Raw genomic sequence first — 24,466 nt, forward strand, 5'->3', positions numbered from 1 at the left:
AACTGTAAATTGCATAAAGAAGCTGCATTTCACAATACTTTGAAATTCAGTAAAAGATCAAAATAGATTAATTGCTCCGATATTCATCATTTTCAATAGGGTTCGAGTAATACTGATATAAAAACACTTAACAAGTTTCGAAAGATTCAGACGAAAGTTGTGAAATCTTTTAAACAAGTTGAAATTGTTTATTTTGTCAAATTTAATAGAAAAAAATTCTGGACTTATTGTCCCAATGTTTCTTATTTTTAATGAGATAAAAATGCTCATTGATATGAAGACACTGTAAGTTTGGAAAGAATCAGATGAAAAATGTTGACATAATCACCTAAAAAGCAGTTTTTCATTTTTATTTTTAAATTAAAAGAGACAAAATTCTGGACTTATGGTCCGATATTGCTCATATAGAGAGTTTGGGTTGGGTCCTCATTGATAAAAATCCTGTGCAAGTTTGGGAACAATCGGATGAAAATTTTGGACTTCGGACAAAGATTTCAAAATTTCTCAAATTCTAAGGAAGATAACTATGGACGTAATGGTCGGATAATGCTAAAGGGCCCATACCACCTGGATAGTAATACGTGTCGCGCTTCGCGCTCTATATGTGGTTCTTAAAAAAAACTCCGAGGAGTGCTTTACTCTAGGGAAACGGGTTGCTGGGACACAGCTCCTCCTTGAAAAGCGGCTGCTTCCTTTATCGCAACTCATTGTATCGCAACTCAGTCAATAATACGTGTCGCGCTTCGCGCTCTATATGTGGTAGGGATAATACTTAGTACTATGATAGACAACCATAAAAATACATGGATAATAGATGTGGTGTTTGCATTTATTTGTTAATATAAAAACACGTGTATTTGTTTAATAAGATATTTAAGCGATGTAAGAAATTTTAATTAATGTTGTCACCACGCGGCATCCATTAATTTTAATAAAAATGTCCAATTGTAGTAAAATGGATTTTAAAATGTCTACATAAAATAAAGCTTTATTATATTGATTAACCTGACTGAAATAAATTGTCAGCCACCGAACTGTTCCGTTCGTGCCGGAACCCGGGATTGAACCGGGGGCCTTTATACGATTGTTGCGTAAACAACTTCAGTCTAACGCTCTCCCAACTGAGCTATTCCGGCTGACATCATTTATGTACTGCTATTTGGTGAAGTTGTGTATAGCGATCGTTATTATATGTCAATTAATAAACTAATACATTGTACGTTTTCGTACCACTACACCTGCCATAGGTCGTCAAATATCGTACTACATTTATTCTACACTAAATAAGCAAATTAGAAAAACTTTTGATATTTTGATTTTGTTTTGTTTTTATACAAAACCAGAAAGTTTCGCGTATTTGCCCAGTCCCTGTGATCTTTTCCCTGTGATCAGTTGTGGATCAGTTATTTGTACCTATTACATTTACTACAACATTTATTGCCAATAATGCAAAGCTAATTCTTTTAATTAATAACTGATCACAGGGACTGGGCAATAATAAAAGATGTCAGGGACTGGGCAAATACGCGAACCGGTGAAACTTTCTGGTTTTGTATAAATACAAAACATAATCAAAATATATTTATTTTGTGGTTTTTCTAACAATAGCGCAGACTCTTGCTGTTTGAGTTTTGGTTAACGCGTACTTTGCTTCAATTTTACAAGACGACAGCGATTACACGGTTTATTGCTTTATTGATAACCGTTACACTACAGTCACTTATAAATATCTTAGTTAGAGGTGATTTTTTAAGCGGTTCTGTAGTGTAGTGGTTACACGCTCGCTTCACACGTGAGAAGCCCAAGATTCGAGCCCCCAGTAGAATCAAATTATTTTATTTGTGTTCTATGTTAACTTTTTGTTTTGATGTAGACATTTTAGTTTAAATAAATATGCTGTTTTATTGTAACATTTTTTTGTTTTTTATTATGCCCATGAAATATATGTGTCAGAGGGTGGGGGGTTCGTAAACACATTAAAACTTTTACAGTGTTTTCATATCAATGATTACTCAACCCCTATCGTAAATGAGCAACGTAAGAATAAGTTCAGAATCATCTCCCCTTGAAGTTGAGAAAAATATGAAATTACGCTTACAAGATGAAGCAGATTTTTTAAAACCTACACAGTTCTGTTCCATTAATGAAAACTGGACACGGATGCCAGTAAAAAAGGAAACCAATGTAAATAAAATGAACTATGAAATATTTGGGAGTTACAACACAAAATCATAGATAATGGTTATTTGGGGGTTATAACACAACATCATAGATAATGGTTATTTGGGGGTTATAACACAAAATCATAGATAATGGTTATACCAGTATCTTTTTCTATTCCGTTTAAAATAATCGGCCAATATATTGATATTTACAGTAGAAAAAAAATCGCTCTATGTAACTTCATTGAGTGCCTTTTACACTAAAATTCCCGACGCCCTTTGATGCTTTGCATCAATACTTATCTTGTTTTTTTGTATTGCATTTTTCAACCAATAAAGGCCATTTATCCTAATGGTCACACTAGTGGTTCAAATGATAGGGTGCTATTGGTGCTAGTGGTTTAATGATTGTGGGCTTATACATCTCGCGGATTTGGTGCAAATCATACCCGTGCTTTTAATGGAATGGTGCGAATGATACTCTCTGTTTTAAAACTGTTTTGCAACTCCTTTGTACTCCCTGTTCAAATTACATTATGCCAATGAGACTCCCCCGTTGAATGATATATAGTGCAAATGACACTCGAGATTTTAAATTGTAAAATGCAATTATAATTCACGATTTAACATGATTATTGTTGTTTAGTGATACGTTGCAAATTATAATCTCGGTTTAATGACATTGTGCAAATGATGCTCGCGTTTTAATGATATGGTGAAACTGATACTGGTGGTTGAATCATTCGTTGCGAATGGTTCTAGTTGCTTAACTTAAATAATGCAAGCGGTACTGCTTTTTGTAAACGTTCGTAGTATGTTCAACTGTTGTAAATGGTATTGTCTTGAACTTGCGGATTGTAGAAAATGAAAAAGGAGTATTCCTTAACTAACTTGTTACTGGTTCTACCTGGTAATAAGAATTAAATGTGTATCAGAATAAACTAGAAGACTGTCGGAAATATGTTGCGTCCATTTATTTTTCAATAATATTTTATTTCAAAGCTGCACCATTCCTCTGTTAACCTTTGCTCATCGGACAGAAGCCTGCGCGCGATTCGGATACTGCACATGGTAAACATTTGTGGTAAATGGCATGATATATTCGCTGACAAATGAAGTTACTCTGCGTACAATCTGTATAGTGTCAGAATTTGTCACTTGACCTCCAGGTGTTACATTGACCTTTTTGCCAGAGAAACAGGTATTACCTGTCGGCCATCCGTCTCTTAATTGTGAACACTTGTGGAAAGTTATTTTAAAATTTCATGATGAAAATAAATTTCCATGTGACTTAGCTATCTTACAAAAGCATTTTATATCTTTTCCGTTCTTTATAAAGTACCCGTAAAGGTACTTTCCCAATTGCAGTCTAAAAAATGAGCACTGACACTGAACATTTCAAGCCAAAATGAATGTAAATCAATATTTGAATTGATTTGTGCTATTTATACCAAGCAATTAAAAAGACCCATAATTCCCAATTGGGAGATTTCACGACACGAATTTTCCCAATTTCAGTGTTTTCGCGCTAATTTTCCCAAATTGGTATGGTACATTTACTTTTCCCAATATGGGAAGAAAAATCGATGTTACAGTACGGACATTCAAGAGCGAACTAACGCACGCAAGCACAAACATACTCGCGATCATTGTAAAGCGGGCTATACACAATTGTTGAGTTTTTCATAAGAGAAATAGCTCAAATAGGTATAATCAACGGATTAAATCGAATTAATTTCTCAAAAAATATTATCACTAAAAAGAATTCATTTAATGATTTCCTCACACATATATCTCGGTTGATAAACGATCACATAAATAGGCATATTTATCTTTTAATTGGAAAAGATAATCCACTGTAACATTTTCATTTGCGCTGAAAACTCAGTAATAGTTGAAAATATGTTTGTATTTCCGTTACAAGGAACTATTCATAAGAGTAAGATCTTAACTTACGGAAACCATGTATCAAACATTAGTTTTGCTTTACGTTTATCACAATACTATAACTCGTCATTAGATAAAAAAAACAATAGGAATACGCAATTCTTTAAATAAGTGGCTCTATTTAGGTGGAACTTCTATCAACATGTCCTTTAAAATCACCGGTTTCCCACTGCTTTACAGTTTACAGTTTTGTTCAATAACTACTATGACAAAATGCCCATACACAATATAAATGGTTTGTCTTAATCGCTATAAATATAAGATTGTGTTACGGAAATTATCATAAAATAAAGTTTGGATTGATGAAAATGGATTCATATGTCAATCATCGGTACCATAAGAAACGACCTTAAATCAAATAGACTAAAATTAAATAATATTTTATTTAAAAAACGCGAGGCAAGCCTGAGACTACAAAGACAGGTTTTAGTTTTTTACTACAAGCACTTAAGGATAATCGATATCACAAACAAAAGCTATTGACGAAATACTGAAAATGTTTTTGAGCACAAGCACACCGTTATCTACGACGATCGCCGTCCGGAAATGGAATTGCCGAGATGAAGCGGAAGTTTGATGCGGTCCGCCGACGGCCACCGAAAGGCGTCCCTGGCCTCTGACATCATGCCGCTCCTGAAAAAACAACAATACAAATGATCCTCGCTCTAGGAAAGCGAAGTTTGATGCGCATGCGTAAAGTGCCGCATAGGCTTTTCAGAGACGACAGGTTCCGCTATTTTTGTATATTTTCATTTAACGTAAGTCTCGAAACTTAAGTTTATGCGGAAAGTGTCGTCCCCGACTAGCCTGTGAGGACTGATAATCAGGGACGACACGTTTCCGCCTAAAATGGATTTTCGCGAAGATGAAACTTGCGTTCAACGGAAAATACCATAAAAACGGAAGATATAGTCACATAAACGCCTGTGCAAACTGTGGGACGACACATCGAACTGTGGGACGACACATCGAACTGGGGGACGACACATAACGCTCAGGCTTTCAAGCACAAGCTCAACGTCTGTTTAAAAGAATCTTATTCTTCACAAATAGTCATAGGGTCCTGATTATCAAAGACCGTTGAAGTTATTAATTAAACTCATGTCGATATGGTCTTAAATAAAGAACATGTAACAGATTGAAAGTAAATGATTGCAATAGCAGAAATAAACGAATCAGTGATTTGAAATTAGTCTTATTCAAAATTTGAATGATAATCTAATCTTGACGACGTTTAATAAGAGGGACGCCATTGCCTATTTATCACAGATTTAATAAAAAGAATAATGTAATACATGTATTTGATCCGAAAAGGAAATTTAATATGTATTAAGAAACTACATTCTATATAAACCCTTTCCCGCCCAGAAGCAAAATGAAAATGGCAATATGCAAACAGCATACAAAAGTCGCAGTCTGTTCAGGTTTTATGCTGTTTGCTGCTCATCAGTATCTAAGTGTTGGAAATAATGGCTATACAACTTGAATCTTGTGAGAAAGATCTTGAATGGCATTAGATTTTCTAAGGGACTAAGAACTAGTCAAAGTGCGTATCTTAGAGCTAAAAGGTTAAACGAACAACTAGGACATTTGACTATACTCTAATTGCGATGGCGCCTTCAGCGCTTCCTGAAGATACTTCATCGCCGCGGGGACGTTATTGGACAAGCAGTACGCAGGCCTGAAGTCGAGGCTGTATTTAGAGAAGCTCGGCACGCCGCTAATGGTGCGCATCACCGCAACTTCGCGCGTTCGCTTTTTTGCGGCCCGGAAACCGTTGCGGCTCGACTCGTAAGCGCATTTCCGTGCAGATGGGGTGAAGCCTATAAAGTCTTTTTGAGTGGAGGAGAACCATTTGTTGTCGAGTCGCAGACTCGGATCATCGTGGACGGCGAGCTGACAACATAAAAAAACCCATATAACATGATTTTTATACCATCATTTTGACCACTTTTACAAACTTGTCATCTCTCAATTATTCTGTAATGGGGAAGGAGTGTAAGAAAATCTAGCGGCACACCATATATTTAAGGAGCCATGCGCTAATGGGCTCCTACCAACTAATGCCCCTGTATGTTATGTCAAACATCCATATATAAACATAGAAAAAGACTCAAATAGCACATGTACCCACGAAAAGCCTGTGTCTTTCTATTTACCTTCAAATAAAAATAAAAATAAAAATGTTGTTCAAGTGAATTATATTTGCAAAGTTATACTAACGGTTATGTATAATTGTTAGCGAGAGCAAGCACCCACAAGTATAATTTATATACTAGGAAGTATTTGTATACACGCACCGGTGCTGGTATTGGTGGTGTGGCTTTGGGGCTTCGGGGTACGTGGAACACGCGAATGCCGTCAAAATCAAGTTGGTAACTGGACTTCATTACTCTTTCGTCGTTTCCCAGAGTGAAATGCACGCGCTCGTGCTCGGACTTCGCCTTCCGAGACATCTTGGTCTACTCCCGGTAACAAAATCTGAAGAATAAAGGAAGGTTGTTACATTGTGAACGCTGTGTAAGATCCGTCGGCCCGGTAAACTAAGATTAACGGTGTCGTGCTGGTGTTTTGATATCAGGGGGTTCAAGCCCCACATCGAGCGATAATCGGTGTAAATGATAATGAAAGGGGGAATGAAGTTAGCGCTAGAAGGAAAATGTAACCCATTTCATCGGAAAGTACAAAGCCGTCCTAGTCAACATCTTGTTTATCACTGACATAAATTTAACATTTAAAGAGAGTTGTTTATAATATTTTGTCTGTTAAGATGTTCCTCTTAGTTTTTAACTTAATCTTTTGTTATTGATGTTGAACTGGTGGATATTTAAACCAATGATAACAATCTTAAACTCTCTCTCTTGATTTTCAAAATATACAGAAAATCATACTGAGTATTCGGCTGTGTGATTTAAAATAAAGTAAACACATTTTGTTTAAGTTGCTTTATGCGCCGGGATGAATACTTTGCAGGTCATGCAATTGGACATAATAAGTAAATTAGTCTGTACACAATGAAATACAGAGCATAAAGTTAAAGATTGTTATTAAATACCTTAATGGGATTTACAATGTTATGCTTGTGATTTACCTGCAAATAAGCAATACTTCCAAACTCCTTTATTTATCCTTTTAATAACTTCAGAACTGTGTTCAGTGATTCCTTAACAACTAATAATCACTGACGTCGCATAAATGACGTTACAATTGTGACGTCAGACAAACGTTACAATTATGAACTTTGTCTTCAAAAATTTTATGTTTCATAACAATCTTACCTTTAACGTAAACTCATCGCTATTAAAGCAAAGAGCTCACATATTCGTGATATTTCATTTTATACATTACCGATGACGATTTGTTTTGCATTATTAATAAAACATTTCTTGCTTAATTTAATCTACCTTCACATAGTAAAATGCCAAGGACCTGACGCATTTATCTCTTTGAAATCGATGACAACAATTAAGACTCATCAGTTTGCAAAATGTAAACATGCATCTCCCTTATGGTTGAACCTTACAATGTGCTCAAAAATTGTATTTGATCATGAAATCGCTTTATAATTATTAATTATTGATCTACCTGAGCAAGTTTAGAAATGTTCCGCGTGACAGTCATGTCCCTTTGCAACTGCGCATGCGCGAGCATCAGGAAGTCTTCTCGAGCGTGCACGTGCTCGTGTCGGATGATGAAGCATATGAAGGTGACCTCGACAGCAACAATGATAAAAAGGAACACAGCGAGTTGACGCTGTGATTGGTCACATTCCCTCACCATTCGGATCATCTCGGACTAGAATATATGTGAATTGAAATGAGTAATAATATGACCTATAGTCTGAACTAGAAACTAGACCTACCTTAATTATAATAATGTAGTATCTAGTCTATATAAACCTCGTTTATTTATACACGAACAACAAATCTGTCCATGACAATATTAGATCAATCCTAACAACTGTTAAAGCATGATTATAGCACAATGTCTTTCTTTTTAACTATGTTGGTAAATAATAGACACTATATCTAGTTGAAAGTAGATCTTTAAAGGGGCCTTTTCACAGATTTTGGCATATTTTGAAGTTTGTCATTAAATGCTTTATATTGATAAATGTAAACATTGGATCTTAAAAGCTCCAGTAAAAAATCAAGAATAAAATTTAAAAAAAAAGAAAGAAAAAAAAGTAGCCGGTACCAGGGCTCGAACCAGTGATCCCCGGAGTTCTGGAGTTAGTCTGAAGTATAAACACATTAGCCCTCTCGGCTATTCCGCCGGATATACACAGGTCTAAGTATTTTATACCTTATATAAACAATCTTCGTAGTTTCGTAAATTTAAACGACAACAGAACTCTCCAAATTATTCAACGCTTTATAATTTTTAGGTTTTCAAATCGTCAAAAGATACATATGATGGCTATATTGGACTATGGTAAATGTTCAGTAATACTGTTTCCTCACAAATATCATAATTAAAACGGAAATTTGCGAAACTGAAACAACTTTTTTCAATTTTGTCAATTTACCAAACCGTGAAAAGATCCCTTTAAGATTATACTTTTCATCTACAATCAATATTAAAAAACCTTCATTTGCTTCCATAATAGAAACACTGTCGAAATGTTGACTTAATGTCGTTCTTTTTCTAGAACTTAAAATTAATTATTTGCAAATCGTAATGAAATAAATAAATTAAGTTGTTTTTTCCCATTAAAACAAAATCGCACTAAAAATATGTATAAACCAAGACTGAATGTATCATGGATATCGTCTAACCCAGTGCACTTTGATTAAACAGCTTCTTGCTAACTGACTTTCTCATCAACGTCAAAGAGGGCAATTATTAAATTGAAAACTGAGTAGATCGATATACATACAACTAAGAACGCTATCTAATCAAGTAATAAGTACGACCAGTTTTAGCTTTACATACAAAATATTAACACAGAGGTTCATACGTTACATGGATTGCAAAATATTCAATATAAAATATTCAAGAGCATTTTGCATACATCTAAATAGTAATGTACAGCAATACATGTATATATAATAATGTATCAAAATATCTGCTAATTACTTACTTTGATTCGTTTCCATCAACGTAACAAAACTACACCAAATACTTCATCTGTCCATACGACGATCTATTTAGTTCACCAAACTATGCAATATCGATCCAAATTCAGACCTTCTCAACTTCTCCACCATCCGAAATATTGATTTATCCGCTTTCCGATCATTGCCAATACCCCCGTGCCATATGGCGTGTAGGAATCAAACAATGTTGGTGTCTGGATCGGCGAACGCTTGTCAGACTCAGAGTGCTGTCGGCTATTTTGTGTGCAATATTTTTGTTTGCTATATCATGAATTATACATAATGATGCAGTTCAGTGTTCTGTCATGGCTTTCAGCAGATTTAAGCTGCATGCACTTGAGTGAAATTATCGTAACTCCTTCGATTAAAACGTCTTATCCTCAAATAAAGTGTACGGCTAATAATTTGCTCAAACCATATTTCTCTTGTTTCAACCATTCACAATTAACATAAAACAATATAGCTGAACATATACGAATGGCTGTTGGTTTGTTTTCTAAACAGTTCGGCATTGTATTTTTTCAGGAAAGGAAAATGGTTATCTTGTTAACGAGCGCTTACTAGATATTGCCTCGAAAACAAATACATTTGAACATTGTTTTTAGAAAGGGGGACTTTATGCATGTGCTTAAAGTGTCGTTCAAGATTAGCATGTGCAGTCCGCAAGGGCTAATCAGGTATCGATAATAGTGTTCACAATTCTGAACCCGCGGTCAAGGTCGATTCGAAAAAAATAGAAAGAAACTCTCGTAACATAGTCAAACAACAAGAGTGGCCTACGTCTTATGCCGATTAGAGACATGTTTCAACAATGTTCGATGCGCTTAACTCTTGCAGTGCTGGAACCGAATTTTGAAGGCCTTTGCAAACAGTTTGGATCCAGATGAGACGCCACGTTCTGTGGCGTCTCATCAGGATCTAAACTGTTTGCTATTCTGATAGTATTCTTTGGAAAAAAAAATCAAAGAAAATGCTAATTTTAGAAATTCGGCAGACGACTTTTTTTGCAGACGACAAATTTCCCAGCATGCAAAGGGTTAAATATTTCGCTTAGCTCAACACGCTGCACGTCAAGAATGTATATCGAAGAGCTTGTACATGGGTTCCTTCATAAAGATTAAATATATTGGTTTAAAGCGTGGCATACATATTTCATGATTTTCGTTATGGGTTCAGCTCAAGCAAGTCAGTGCTGCAAAACATGTTTGCAGAAGTTTCTTTAGACACGATTCTTCCGTTTTTAGTTGACTTATATTTTTGTCAAAATGAAGACTGCAGCAGCTGTTTCGCCAATGACATTTCATTGTCTAATGTGCATCCCAATCCACGTTTAATCAGCGTTTAATCAGAAGACTTACTTTACAAATTCATTCGCTTTATGAAAGAATAATACATAGGAAGTAATTTTGTCAATCGACATTGTCTGGGTCTTTGTTTACAAGATTTCGGTAGGCAGATTCGTCGCTCGGCAGACAATCTAAAATACTTGACAATTCTAGTTTGATTGTTATGAACGGAAAACTTTGTTTACTTTCGGGACTTAATTTAATATTAAACTTATATGAAAAGCCGCAGAAATTTTTTGGAAAAATACACGGTTTAACTGTTACCTGTCTTTGCCAATGAAAACCCAGATTTGAACGTCGGCCAAAAACAAAATATGGCAGATAATTGAAAGCTGACCGTATCGGATTTAATAAAAAATTAAGGTGTTAGAATTCCGCTTTTTTTTACCAAGATTGCCAGGTACAATATCTGGTGGGTTGTTAATATAATATTTTTTAGAAAGGCATCGTCTGAAAGTTACAAAGCAATAAGACGGTAGGGGTTAAGGCATCTTTATATTTCCAATAAAAATTATCTGATATAACTTACATTTAGTATACACTGTACTATAAACATTATATATTATTTATATTTACTTTATTTCGATGGACTGATGTCCGCTGAGAAGACGACCATTAACATATCGTCCTATTTTAAAACTTGATTAAAGTATTTCTTCACGGGGAAATAGCTAGTAATTTTCCTGATGCTTTTCAAAAGTTCAATACGTAATGAAAGAAACATGCATTAGGAAGAACGTCAATTTATTATGACATCACACGTATGCACATTTTTAATAACACAGCCTTTTGGTTTTATTTTTGTTTTGTTTTTATAAAGATTTCAACTATATAATATATTATATTTGATAAAATATTTTCTTGTATCTGTACTTTAGCTAAGTAACTGCAAATTGTAAGTGTGTTCCTACTGATGATATATTTACAATAAAAGAGCTGGAGGCATAGAATTTGTTCTCTTGTGAGTTGCCTTGTGTATAAGAACAAGTTACTTAAACTCAAATTATGTTCGTTCACCTTCCTGAACTATGTCGTTCAAAACACAAATCTCAAATTAAAACGTAAACAATAAAATAACAATACAAAACAGTAACCGTATGTGAAAGATTTTATAACATCTCAGAATGACTTAATATTTGATAATAATAGTCTATATACATAAACTATATTAAAACCAATATAATATGAAGGTAAACAATTTCAATGTAAAATAATAATACAATATTACTATACAATGCAGTAGAGTAAGTCGACAGGGTCAATGTCACAAATGAAACGGAGGTGCATGTTCGTTAACCATATGAATAAATTGATTTATGCTCCTCAAAATAAAAACAAACTTCCGAAGATGTACGGTGGATGATTGTTCTGGGATTGCTAACTTATGTATAACGTTTGTCTTCTCTTTTCATTTAAAACTGTCAATGCTATTGCAATGGAAATTTGGTGCATAATTGAATGCTTAGCAAAAAGACGCATTAAAACAACTCGGGATCAAAAATTATCTTGCATCAAGTTCACCGGTTCACAAGTATAGTGGGTTTTATATATAAACCTCGGTACATTTAATGGTAGTAACCTTGGCTTAGGACTACCAAAATCCGCGTGGTTTAAGGCTGCAATGCATTTAAATATAATAAAATGTATTGTAAAAAGATTGAATCTTTTGATAGCATTTGTTTGCAGTAAAAGTACTATCAACATTTACAATTGTGTGTCGTCTGTTCTTTCTGCTGACTTAATAATGGAATTCTACACAAGTATTGAATTGTAACTTCCAAAATATGTCATAAAAAGTAGAATAAAAAATAGCATTTGCTTATAAAATTTTATGTTTATACTATTGTCGCCATGCGTTAAAGGGGCCGTCCAACAGATTTTAGCATATATTGAAGCTTGCCATTAAATGCTTTAAATGCTTTTTATTGATAAATTTAAACATTTGAACTATAAATCTCCAGTAAAATAAAGAATACAATTTAAAAAAAGGAAAAAAGGAACCACTGACCCCTGGAATCCTGGAGTCCTTGAGTAAAATTCCTCTCGCCCAGAATCCTCGACCATCCACGCTCACATTCAGTGTGGATGTATTTTTTTAGCTATATAAGCAATCCTCGTAGTTTCCCAAAATATCGAATCGCGTCGATACGACGCTTTATCTGTTGGACGGCCCCTTTAATTAGTCAATGTTCTAAAATCGCGGACAATAGCGAAATAACATTTGTATTAAAGTCTCTATAACGCTCAAAATCAACGAAAAAATTCAAAAGTTTTTCGTAAAATAAAGTTAACACCTAAACAATCAGTGTTCCTTATAACAATAGCCACAATTTCAACGCTGATGTGGTATGATTACAATGATTTTTGTAGATACAAAATGCTCGTTTTTATTTTTTTATGGACACAATTTATTCCATTGTAATTTCCCGCGAATATATCTATTCTATTCATACGACACACGAACACTAAAAGGGTACAATATGCAAAACAATAATAAAAACGAGCATTTTGTATCTACAAACATCTAGTTTACCAGACCACATCTGGCGTTGAAATTTCGGAAATTGCCATACGGAACAATGATTTTTAATTGTTAAGATTTATTTTACGAAATACTTTACGAAATTTTCGTTCATTTTGAGTAGTTATGTTACTTTAAATGTTTATTGCAAATTCAAATGAAATTCACGATTTCAAACGACGTCCGTTGGCTCGAAGTCGCGGGAAACGACATGAAAACTTCGTGCCTTTGGAACGTCGAGCCAAAGCAATACTTACAACAAGTACATAATATTCACATTTCTAAGAAGCACAATTACATGTAAGAATCGGAGCAAATATAGCAAACAAGCAAATCAACTTTCATTGTAATTATAAAACGCAATTTAACTCAATGATATAATATTATACATATAATACACACATTAACAAAAATTACACAACTATGTTGTCATTCGTTATGGGTTTTTGCAGAATGATACGACGTCAGTGTGTGTTTAGTATTTATAAACTATTTCAAGGCATGTAATTGCTACGCATCGTATTATTTTGAGAATGATGTTTTGTGCATAAGCACAAGCTTGTATACAAAGTGTCTATGGGATATTTTACTCAAACCAATTAACGATTTAGTCGCTAATCTGTTTGAAACAACTGAAAAATCAATCATCTCGTGACTCATATCAAGCGAGCCTAATCTATTTACAATTTTGTGCTACTTGAATCAAGTTCAAGCCAATCAAACAAAATGTGTCAAAATTGTGACCGGACATGAGCAAACACTTTTGAGCCATCAAGATAGTCGACCCTTGCGATGTCGAACAAAACGACAAAAAGTACATAACTATAAAGTAATAAAACTAGATCCTTCCAAGAGACTTGAGCAATCGAGCTCAAATTCGAGCAGAGTGAGTTCGATCAAACAAGAGTCGACTTTATACTTGCACATTTAGAAAAACTGAAACAAAATGTATGTTGCGATAAAACAATAATTTGCAAAGATAGACAAATTCCAAAACAATACTTTCATTGGTAAGTCGCATAATAATAACTTGATAACATATTTTACCTATGTTAATCCACGAAAATCCGTTTTATGAACGGTAGGATAGGTACTGCCCATAAATACTCATAATTTCACAAAACCAAGTATGTACAATCGAACATTGTCAAGAACAACATTTTCATTTAAATAAGAATTTCACTGTAAACGAGTTTAACTATTTCAGTGATCATGCAATATCGTCATGCTTATGACTTATGACTCAACACCTCGTAAAAAATGAAAAAAATGTATGAGTACAAAAAAGAAGTTCAATACAGCTGATTAGATCATTTAGTCATATTGCGTTCGTACTCATTATTTTGCTTTTCGACACAAAAAGTGCTGATGTTTTATCACTTGCACGTACACAAATCATGCTAGACACATATTGTTTTCATGTTTATTAATAATCGCAACACACCTCGTCGGCCAGTATATCAAATGGATTTCGTCTATGTCTGCAGACCTATGTCTTAATAATTCTTCCTTTTTTGAAGTACAAATATCACCTCCATTTTCATCCCCTAGCATATAATACACATGCGCAAGCCATCCATAGCCTCCTGGTTTATTAACGAGGTTCACGATTGAGCTTGCGACCTTCAGCACTTTTCTGAACATCGCTGTTTGCTGCTGTCGTTTGTACAATGCAAATATCCCGGCGTATACTTCTAGCATCGTTTCTTCTGAAAAGTATGAATCCCCTTTGCCGGTTAGATAATCTTGGTACCGTTCATGGCATCTATAGAACACTGGTAGCGCATCAGATACCTTATTAACACGAACTAAAAAACTTGCATAATCGCAGCAGAATTTGTCGAACTGGTATACCCAAGATTCTGGAACTTCTGAAGATGCGTAGAATCCTGCAACATCTTTGTCAAGAATGTCATCTATTCGCTTCATCACTCGGTCATGTAGAACTAGTCTGATGAGTGGCCTCGACAACTGACTTTGCAGTTGCTTATCGGCGAATGTTGCGAACCAACCTGACTCAAAAGTATTCAGACCGTTGAAGCACCCTTGGATAAAGTTTTCAAATGACATGGCGTCCTCACATGTTGCAACAGACAAACGGGCTTGGAACGCTTCATTTATTTCATCAAAGGCGGCGCTATATTTGTATGTTTTAACGGAGCATTTGGCGATGTCGATCAGGCACGGTATTAAAGTATTAAGGGTGGTCAATTTTGTGCTTTTAAAATTCAGGGCGTCCTCACACACCTTTTCAATGACTGATTCTATTTCTAAAGATTCAAAGAATTTTTCCTTCATCTGTCGAAACACAACTAATGGTTCTGAACGAATATTGCCCAGGATCTCCATCACTAGCTGCGCCTTTTCTTCGCTAATGTTTTCAATCAGGTTCCACGAAGGAATAAAATAACTGGGAAGACAACGTGATTTGAAGCACAGAATCATATCATTGAGTATAAACAGTATGCACGAAGCGGGATGGCTTTGCCAGAACTGCGAAGGGCAGCGTTCGCAGCAATACAAAAATGGATTGATCAGCCAATCCAATCTAAAGACGTCCAGTTGCTTAAACACCTCAAAACACATGCCGAACAATATCAGAAAACAATATTTTTGATTGTCTGCAATGGCTTTTTGAAAAATGTTTGTTACTGCGTCAACAAAACAAAACTTCCACTCTATGTCTGGATCCACGCTGTTTTCGTGTGCTTCCGGTAACAAATGGCATCCCTTGGAACATATATCATGGATGAGCTCCTGCGACGGCCAATCTTCATACCTTACTCTGGTTATCCATTCTGATGCCTCTTGAGGCCAAACTGGCCAGTGTACGAGAATGCCTGCACAAACCTGGCCACCATCGCTCACAGTCACGACAGAGTTGTATGGTTTATACCTACTAGTTCGTAAATATTCATTGGAATAACATACCTGTGTATAACCCACGCAGCACAGTGTTCCATGTCCTTTAAGACTGCAGCGATTTAATGATGGATCCAAATTGCTAACAAAGTAAATGTTCAAATCTATCATGCGGTACATCGTGCTAGGGTTTTCTGGGTTGTAAGAAAGATCGAGATGATATACTCCATAGCCCATGCATCCACTGATCATTGTTGTGAGCCCATGGTAATTTTGTGCTCTCTAAATAGAGTAAAATTTATATTTATATATGATTTCTAAGAACAAAAAACAATTGTTCCCGTAAATAAATAGCATCTGATTATCGTTGTCCGATGATACTATTTTGTGTATTAAACTTTTCCACAAAAAGTACTTGGCGAGCTGTTTGAGATTTTTGTAAGATTTTTAGTGTTAACGACAAGAATGTAATACTCTCAAAGTTGAGCTTTCCAATTCATTTAAATCATAAAAAGGTCTTTTTACTAAACAAATATTTGTAGATAAATATAGCATACCTTAAATATATCATACCTTGTTAGCTATTTCCATCCAAAATTGTAAAGCAATAAATGAGTGTTCGGCCGCCTCGCTGGTTACAGCTCTAATTGAAAAGAGTCTTGTAATAAGAAATGAAAGTGAACACATTGGCATCCTACTGCTGCAGTCCACGTGGTCTTTGAAAAACAATTCCACTAGGGCGCGATCTAAAAATAAAATGTTTCCCATGGTTATGTTATAAATCATAATACACGTATTGAAATGTCTGTACATGCGTCCAATGCTTACATCTTAGACAATTCTCTGGGATCAAACGTGCAAATACAATGTAAGAGTAACGTGTTGCTATTGATTTTCATTAGAATGATGCATTGCGTGTATATGTTTAATATTTGCCATGCTGTTTAAAAGAACATTAACCAGTCGAAAAAGGCTGCACATTGTCGCAAATTACCAGCATGTATTCGAATGTTAAATAGCTATTGCTGAATTATAATAGCATATGCCTATTTATTCGCGTAACTTGTAATTGTGTTTACCATCATAAAAAAAGTATTAATTATGTACAAAAGTAAGGACATATTTCTGTAATAAAATACACTATTTGTCGATAGATTTATAAAATAGTCATGGTTTGTATTAAAAAACAACATATGTTTTATTTTTCAAAAGAGTATATATGCGATGGCTATTTTTTTATAAATCTGTCGACAAATATTACCTTGTTCGCTAACTTCCAATTTCTCTGTCTCAATCGTTGGTGGGTCATCGTTTTCAGAGTCCACACCGTTAAAAGTCACTTCTATAATAAGAAATATATACACAGTTTTCCATTTTGGTGAATGTATATATATCTATATATATATACACACATAATACTTTCACATTGTTTGTTTTGCATTTCACATCTTATTTATGTTTGTAATTATAACCGTGTTGTGAAATCTGTGTAAATCTGTTTATCTCTTTTTTAATTCATATAAAATATTTTACTAAATGTTGGTTATTTAAAGAATGCGCTGAATATAGTATGATAAAGAAAACACTTAACTTTATAAATGGCACGTGTGACCAATCAATAGTTCTTTGCTCGATTTGTTGTTCATATCAATTCAATCTTTCATTCTACATCGTGGGCTTCCACGAAACCTTATGTTGCAATTAATTGGACACCTACCTCTACGTCTAAGGCTGGTATAATGGTTTTCCCCCACCAGTCCCAAAATTACTTCACGTCTTTCGTCTGGCATTTCCGATGGCTCTAATGTCGTCCATGTGCACATTTTGCCGTGAGCATTTAGGATTTTAATCGTGCATCCAGTAAGGTTGGACAAGGCTCGCAAAACCACGTGATCGCCCCACTCGCCGTTTTTTATCTGAATTCGTTGAAAGGATCGGTAAAATAATATGATCAAAAGCCATATGCTATAACGCGCATTGAACACTAGACCGTATCGTGAAGTAGTTGCCGATAATGTCTTAAAATATGCTTTTTACTTCATAACTCTATTCTAAACACAGGTGAATGCTATTGCTTCCTTTACCCCTATGTATCACTATGAAAATCGATATTACCGTAACGTAATTGATTTTTATAAATACAAAGGAACGTAAAATTGTTGTTCTATTGTGTTTGCAGATTTTTCTACAAGTATGCTTTAAACTGGTTTTAATCACGTTAGTTTTTTTCTATCAAAATATATAAACGTGTATTTTCACAACGAAAAGTATAGAAAGGCATTCATTTTGTATTGGTTTATGTGAACAATTCGATGCTTAAAAGATAATAAGTATTTATATATTGAAACCATTCTCTGAAGATACGAGTCCCAATGCTCCTCCATGAAAGCTTGAAAATGAGTTTTATTGTCATCAGAACAGTACGGGTTATCTCGTAACCAGATGACGGCCTTTTCCCGTAACGTTCTTGGTGTATAGGACATATCGTTCAATGCCTGAAATAGATATTTTAACATTTTTTTCTTGTATTTATTTGACCTATTTACCTGCAGTATATATAACATAAATGGCATGTGTATTAAATACAAAATGTTGATTCTTGAGTCCGTAGCCATAAATCTATTTTCACGGGTCGTCGTTGCCAAATGGATATGATGTCCGCCTAGACTAGAAACCGGCGGTCCGTATTCTATTCCCAATATCCTAAGTTTAAAGCGATTTTTTAGCTCAATTGAATACAAGGCCTAAGACTTATTTGAAACGCTCTCGAGTCCGTTTCCTTGGACTTAAACCAGTACTTGGTGTCTATAGGGGAGATCTAATGAACGCTCCACAGTGGGGATCGAACACGTAACTTCCCCGTCACTAGGCGAACACCAGATCCATTAATTCACGGCGACTTATTAACCCAGTGTTCTAGTTCTTAAAAGTTTACCAAAATACATGTAATACTCGATCTAAGCAGCCAACAGACTTAGGGTAAAACAAACTTAATCTTTTGTCTAAATCAACATAGATTTACGAACATAAAGACATTTATTTATTTGATAAAATGTTCCCATCTTAATTTTCCAAACCCAAACATGTTTCCATTTAAGGAAAACAGCCCATATTATTATTTCCGCTAACGTCTTAATTAAGCTTAGGTAGATGATTAGTACAGACAATAAACTATTCGGACCGGTACTTCAGAGATAATTGCATTAGACCTAAAAGCAGACAAATACTTTTTCGAAACTAAAACTTTCCAGTTATATTAAAAGCTTGGGTATACATACCGGTATTTAACAGTTATTTTTTCACATGTGTTTTTTATTGTCATAACTACCATGAACTTTATTAGAATGTAAAATCAACCTGTAGCTGATCGCAAATGGCAGTGAACATGCAATTTCCATCAGGAGGCACATCATTAACCTCCAGCCCTTGTTTCCGAGCCTCGTGTATCAAACCCTGAATTGACTGGACAAAATCACCCTGACAATCTGGACTGCTACATGCTATAAAATAAAGCAGTCATTATCCATAGCAGCTAGTTGCTCGATATTTTATACAATCCGTTCATGTTTAAACCGTTAACATTTTAACTGATTACCTCATGCAACGAAAAAACTCAAGTAATCAGCATTATAACTATTAACATTCTCTCGAATCAATTTAAAAAATCTGAACGATTATAGTTTTACCATTGCATTTAATCTTTTTGGATGACTGCATTTTTCTCAGACTGCTAAATGCTCGAGCATAAGCCGACGATAGTTCGTTTACTTGTCTTTCTGCTTGTTTCACAAATTCCGGGTTTTCTGTTTTATTTTCTTCTTGTTCTACTCTATTGTGCTGCACAAATGCTTCATTTGAGCCAGGAACTCGCGTGCTTGCTCCACTAGTTTTGTCCGTCAGAAGTACTAATAACATGCTTTTATTGGATTTAAGAGTGTTCGACTTCTTTCCGTGAGATATATGGAGGGCTCTCATTGCTGTTGGCAATTCTGCATCGTCAACTGGGATTTCATCTCCATCGTCATCATATGTATAACTAATTTCTCCGTACGCTTTGGCCTCTGATACAAATGTATCACTTCTTTCTCCAAACGCTTTGGCCTCTGATGCAATTTTGAACGGACGGTTGAGTGCTAACTTATTATTTGCATTCTCTTCCTCTTTCTTTGTTTCTTTGCGCTTGACTAAATCGTTAAATGTAGTTGGTAAACGCCTTTCGTTTTTATTTGTTCTTTTACCGTTGATTATCGATTGAACTATATGGTTGGGCTCTTTTGGATGTTGATTATTTCTTAAAAGAGACGTGGGCCGTATAGGTGATATATCTGGTTTACTAGGATTTTTGTTTTCTTGTGTTTCGTTTGTGAAGGTTACAGAAATAGACACAGGTGATGATATTGCTTTCCTTTGCATAGATTTGAGATTAGTTTCAGCAGTGTCAGACACCTCATCTTTGTCAGAATCTTCGTGCAAGGTTTGCAAATTCTGTTGGTTTGCCGAGTTTTCTGTGTTATCAGCTTCCATTAATCTGTTGTTGTTTTCACTCATATCTGAATGTGAATCCACTTTGTAACTTCCATCCACAATTTTATTATCGTTGCACTTGACACTTATGTCTTTTTCAACTGTAACAGTTTTATTTTCCGTTTCAAATGCGGGTCCATCTACCTCAACTGGTTCTGATTTAAAAGTACCACGCTGTTTATTGTGCTCATCTTTTTGAAAATTCGGCATGAGAGGTTCATCGTCAAAGCCAATGTAATCGGTATTGTGGTATGTTCTTCCGGGAAAACTGTTCTTTTTAATGAAAGACTCGATGATCTTTTGCCTCTGTTTCTCATGGGCAATTTTTAATTCTTTTTCATTAAAAGCTTTGGACAATATCAAAGCAAGTGGAATGTCATCAAACGCGGGTATAGCCTCCATATCCAGGCCATCAATATTAAATAAATTCGTTTCAACCTCGTTAAATTGTTCATCATTTAGCCCATTCCAATCCCTTCGCCTGTTTTGATGACCACGAGATGTATCAATTTGAGCGAGGTCAATTAAATTCCTCGCTACATGATCGTCGCAATCAAGACGTTCAAGAAAACCACGTTGTTTCGTCGCCTCATTGGCCGTTGAGTGCTCAATTTGTGAACCAGAATGCATCCTTTTGTTTGTTATCATGTGAACATTTTGCGAAGCTGATTGCAATTCAAATTTCCCGGTGTTAAATGTTGATCCTGATGCGAAAAATTTGTTTTCCCAATTGGACTGTGATGCAAGTTTTCCCTTTTCACCATTGAAGTTATTATTACGAACAGTTGATTGTTGTGCGATCTGTTTACCAGTCGAAATTGGTGTAAAATGTTCATTCTCTATATTTGATGTTGTTAATATCCCAGGAGATCCTTTTCGAGGAAAATGATTATTTAAGGGCGAAGTCACCCATGCATTCGTGATATCTCTTGTTTCCTTATGTTGACTGGACTTGTCAGAGCTTTCTTTATTTGCTTCTTTTAATGATTGAATGACTGAGTCACTTTGCTCAGAATGATTTTCCTTTGCATTTCTGGCTTCATGAGGTATGATTTTCATTCTTTCCTCTAGAGTGAAAAGAAGAATCACGTTTTTTTTAACAAAACACCATCACTTAAGGACCAAAGATGGTGTTTAAATACGAATCGAATGATAGCATAATGAAGACATCATACTCGAATAGTAATTTCTAAGCTTAAACACCTCTAAAAGAACCCACCAATTATTTAAACACACGTATTCATTATCACCTGATTGTAGGCAATTTTATTACCAAATACTTAACAAATCTTCTAAGCATGCAACTGATTTCGTGTTAAAAGTTATGTTTATCTTTAAATTGAGCCGCGTTTTGAGAAAACTGGGCTTAATGCATGCGCCTAAAATGTCGTCCCAGTTTAGCCTCTGCAGTCCGCACAGGCTAATCAGGGACGACACTTTTCGCTTCTATGGCATTTTTAGTTTCAAGGAAGTCCTTGCTTACCGAATATCAAGTTTAGGCGGAAAGTGTCGTCCCTGATAAGCCTGTGCGGACTGCACAGGCTAATCTGGGATGACACTTTACGCACATGCATAAAGCCCAGTTTTCTCAGAACAAGGCTTAAATGTTGTGTTTTGTTCAGAAGACTGAGTATGAAACTCCTGATTCCACCATGCCAGTCGAGCGGAACGACTGAGTCGCTTTCTATTTTTAGACACGCCAGTCGAACTACTTAGTCGCTTTCAATTTTGGGGCACACACGAGACGCACATGCAATGTACGAGATTTATTGAAAAGAAGTGTAATCCATTTTCTATGAAATTGGTTATTAGTATACTGATAAATTTGGCAAATATTAGAAAATAGACGTGGCTGAGCTGTCTGAATGTTCGTAACTCGCACATCTGACAGTAAGTATTAATGTACAGTCCAACCTGCCCGAGCGACCGCCTGTTAATAGCGACCAACAGTCAATAACGACCACACTGATTTCCTCCCGAACGATTTCACTATATATTGAACCTGCGAATAAAGTCCACCTGTGAACAAAGACCAACGACCACCCTTTTACATTCCCAAATCTCCATTTTGATAGCTTACAACGACCACTGCAATCATAAAAATCAACGATTTAGCAACTTTCAAAAAACAAAATGGCCGCCATGACGTTGCGTAGTCACGTGATACACATCTTTTTAAACCAACTTTTAACCTATAAATATGTTTCTTCTTGTTTAACACTATCACACTTTTATCTTCACCTCACTTTCATGCTTTGAAGTCTCCCTTTCAATGCTTTTAAACCTTTTATTCTTGCACTGACACGCGCACCTGCCAATAGTACCCGCAAGGGGGTTCCGGCAGTATTGAAAGATAGATAGATCTTACCAGTGGACTCGTCGGTCGCTATGGAAATATTGGCAAGTGACAGTTTATTGCACTCGATAGCAGTTGTTTGTTTATTTAACATGCATTGCTAATTGGTAGTAGCCTGCTTCTTTTATGCATTTGACAGTTTGCCAAAAGTGTAAAAATTTGCCTTTGTATTTAAGTGACTCGCGATTAATGTACTTATTGCCGAAAATATCAAAGATAAATTTGGGGCTTTCATAAACTCATTAAGGAAATTAACGGTTTCATATCATTTACGATGCCTTTTAAAGACAAACATTTTGATAGACATTCTCTTCTTAAATTTCTCCGTAATAAGACGTTCATAGATTATAGAAAAGTAAATTGTCAGTTCAAGTTAACCATCATGGCTTCCAAGCGTAAATTCTTGACATTGGAAGAACGCGTTAAGGTCATTAGTTTGTTAGGTAAAGAACACATTTGTAGAAGAGTGGCTAGTGATCTTGGTGTAGGAAAAACTCAAATTCAGAGCATTTTCGAGCGTAAACATGAGATTATGGACAAATTCAAGGAGAACGTAAACTGTGAAAGTAAAGACCCTAAGCTTGAGTCGGAATTCGCGTCAGTGAATGACTTAGTGCATAAGTGGTTTGTTGACGCATGTACATGAACGTTTACATGTATGTCAATAGTTATTTATACAGTATATGATAAATTAAATAAATAATAAAAACATAATGGAATAGAAATACAACATGTAATAAATATACAAATGTAAAACAAAACTGTGTTTTCAATCCTTTATTTCATTATACATGCATAAGTATTCAAACATTTAAACAATATAGCACATACATAGATAAGGTACCTTTTAAAAAACTACTAGCATATTTTGCAAAGTTTCGATCGACCCTGCGAATAAAGACCACCTGTGAACAAAGACCACAACGACCAAATCCCTTGAGTGGTCTTTATTGACAGGTTGGACTGTATATTTGAACGTTGTTTATTCCTATATCTAAATGTGCCAAGCAACATATGAATGAATAACAATGATAATTCTTACTCGTGTCGATGAGGCGCTGACACACACAGGACCTGCGTCCTCGCTGGGAAGCCGTCATCTCAAGTTTGGACTTGAGCGCGCAGCAACTTGTACAGAAAACCTTGTAAATAAATTGGTATTGACATTTACAAATCAAGTTAACATAGTATTCTTATATTAAAAACAGATTTGCATATATCGGACTTGTGGTGTATGAATCAGCGTGACCACAATTTATCACTGCATAACGATAAAATAATTAACATAGGTGTATGCATTCATATATAAAATAAAATTATGCGTTACATCAAAGCATAAATTTAACATTGATATGCCTCCCACATATAAACAAAAATATTTATTTAATAAAAAATTATCTATTTACCTTTTCACATATTGTGCAAGGATTGATATCCACTTCCATTCCGAATGTCGCTGCGCATGCGCAGCACGTAGTTGAATTCATAGTGGATTGAGGACGATCACCCTAACTCATTCCACAGTTTACTGACAATCAATGTTTAAATCTAAAAGCAGTAATGCAGTAACAAAGATAATATATATATATATATATATATATATATATATATATATATATATATATATATAGGGGAATTTAAATGGTATT

The 24,466-nt window shown here is 35.1% G+C and overlaps 2 protein-coding genes across 6 annotated transcripts in view; both read right to left on the reverse strand.

The window, feature by feature from the left end:
* Positions 1–4,528: 4,528 nt before the first annotated feature.
* On the reverse strand, positions 4,529–7,334 carry LOC127882200 (uncharacterized). The gene is made up of 4 exons (XM_052430715.1): positions 7,201–7,334; positions 6,410–6,590; positions 5,710–6,005; positions 4,529–4,742 (listed from the first exon to the last, which is right to left on the reverse strand). The coding sequence occupies exons 2-4, from the start codon at positions 6,563–6,565 to the stop codon at positions 4,634–4,636; spliced, it is 561 nt and encodes a 186-aa protein (XP_052286675.1). The 5' UTR covers positions 6,566–6,590; positions 7,201–7,334; the 3' UTR covers positions 4,529–4,633.
* A 4,315-nt stretch (positions 7,335–11,649) lies between these two features.
* LOC127881955 (uncharacterized) overlaps positions 11,650–24,466 on the reverse strand; it is a 46,230-nt gene continuing 33,413 nt past the window's right edge. For 2 of the 5 annotated variants that reach the window (XM_052430221.1, XM_052430220.1), the window contains exons 2-10: positions 24,224–24,365; positions 23,860–23,959; positions 19,624–21,528; positions 19,295–19,437; positions 18,286–18,432; positions 17,655–17,853; positions 17,199–17,279; positions 16,511–16,683; positions 11,650–16,219 (exon numbers count right to left, since the gene is read on the reverse strand). In XM_052430221.1, the coding sequence (XP_052286181.1) occupies positions 14,471–16,219; positions 16,511–16,683; positions 17,199–17,279; positions 17,655–17,853; positions 18,286–18,432; positions 19,295–19,437; positions 19,624–21,528; positions 23,860–23,959; positions 24,224–24,304 (4,578 nt within the window). In that variant the 5' untranslated portion in view covers positions 24,305–24,365 and the 3' untranslated portion in view covers positions 11,650–14,470. Of the gene's footprint in view, positions 16,220–16,510; positions 16,684–17,198; positions 17,280–17,654; positions 17,854–18,285; positions 18,433–19,294; positions 19,438–19,623; positions 21,529–23,859; positions 23,960–24,223; positions 24,366–24,466 lie in introns of those variants that run through there. The other 3 variants (XM_052430222.1, XM_052430224.1, XM_052430225.1) reach the window with 3 other exon arrangements.

The sequence above is a fragment of the Dreissena polymorpha genome, chromosome 5 (assembly GCF_020536995.1).
Source record: "Dreissena polymorpha isolate Duluth1 chromosome 5, UMN_Dpol_1.0, whole genome shotgun sequence".
Taxonomy (NCBI): domain Eukaryota; kingdom Metazoa; phylum Mollusca; class Bivalvia; order Myida; family Dreissenidae; genus Dreissena; species Dreissena polymorpha.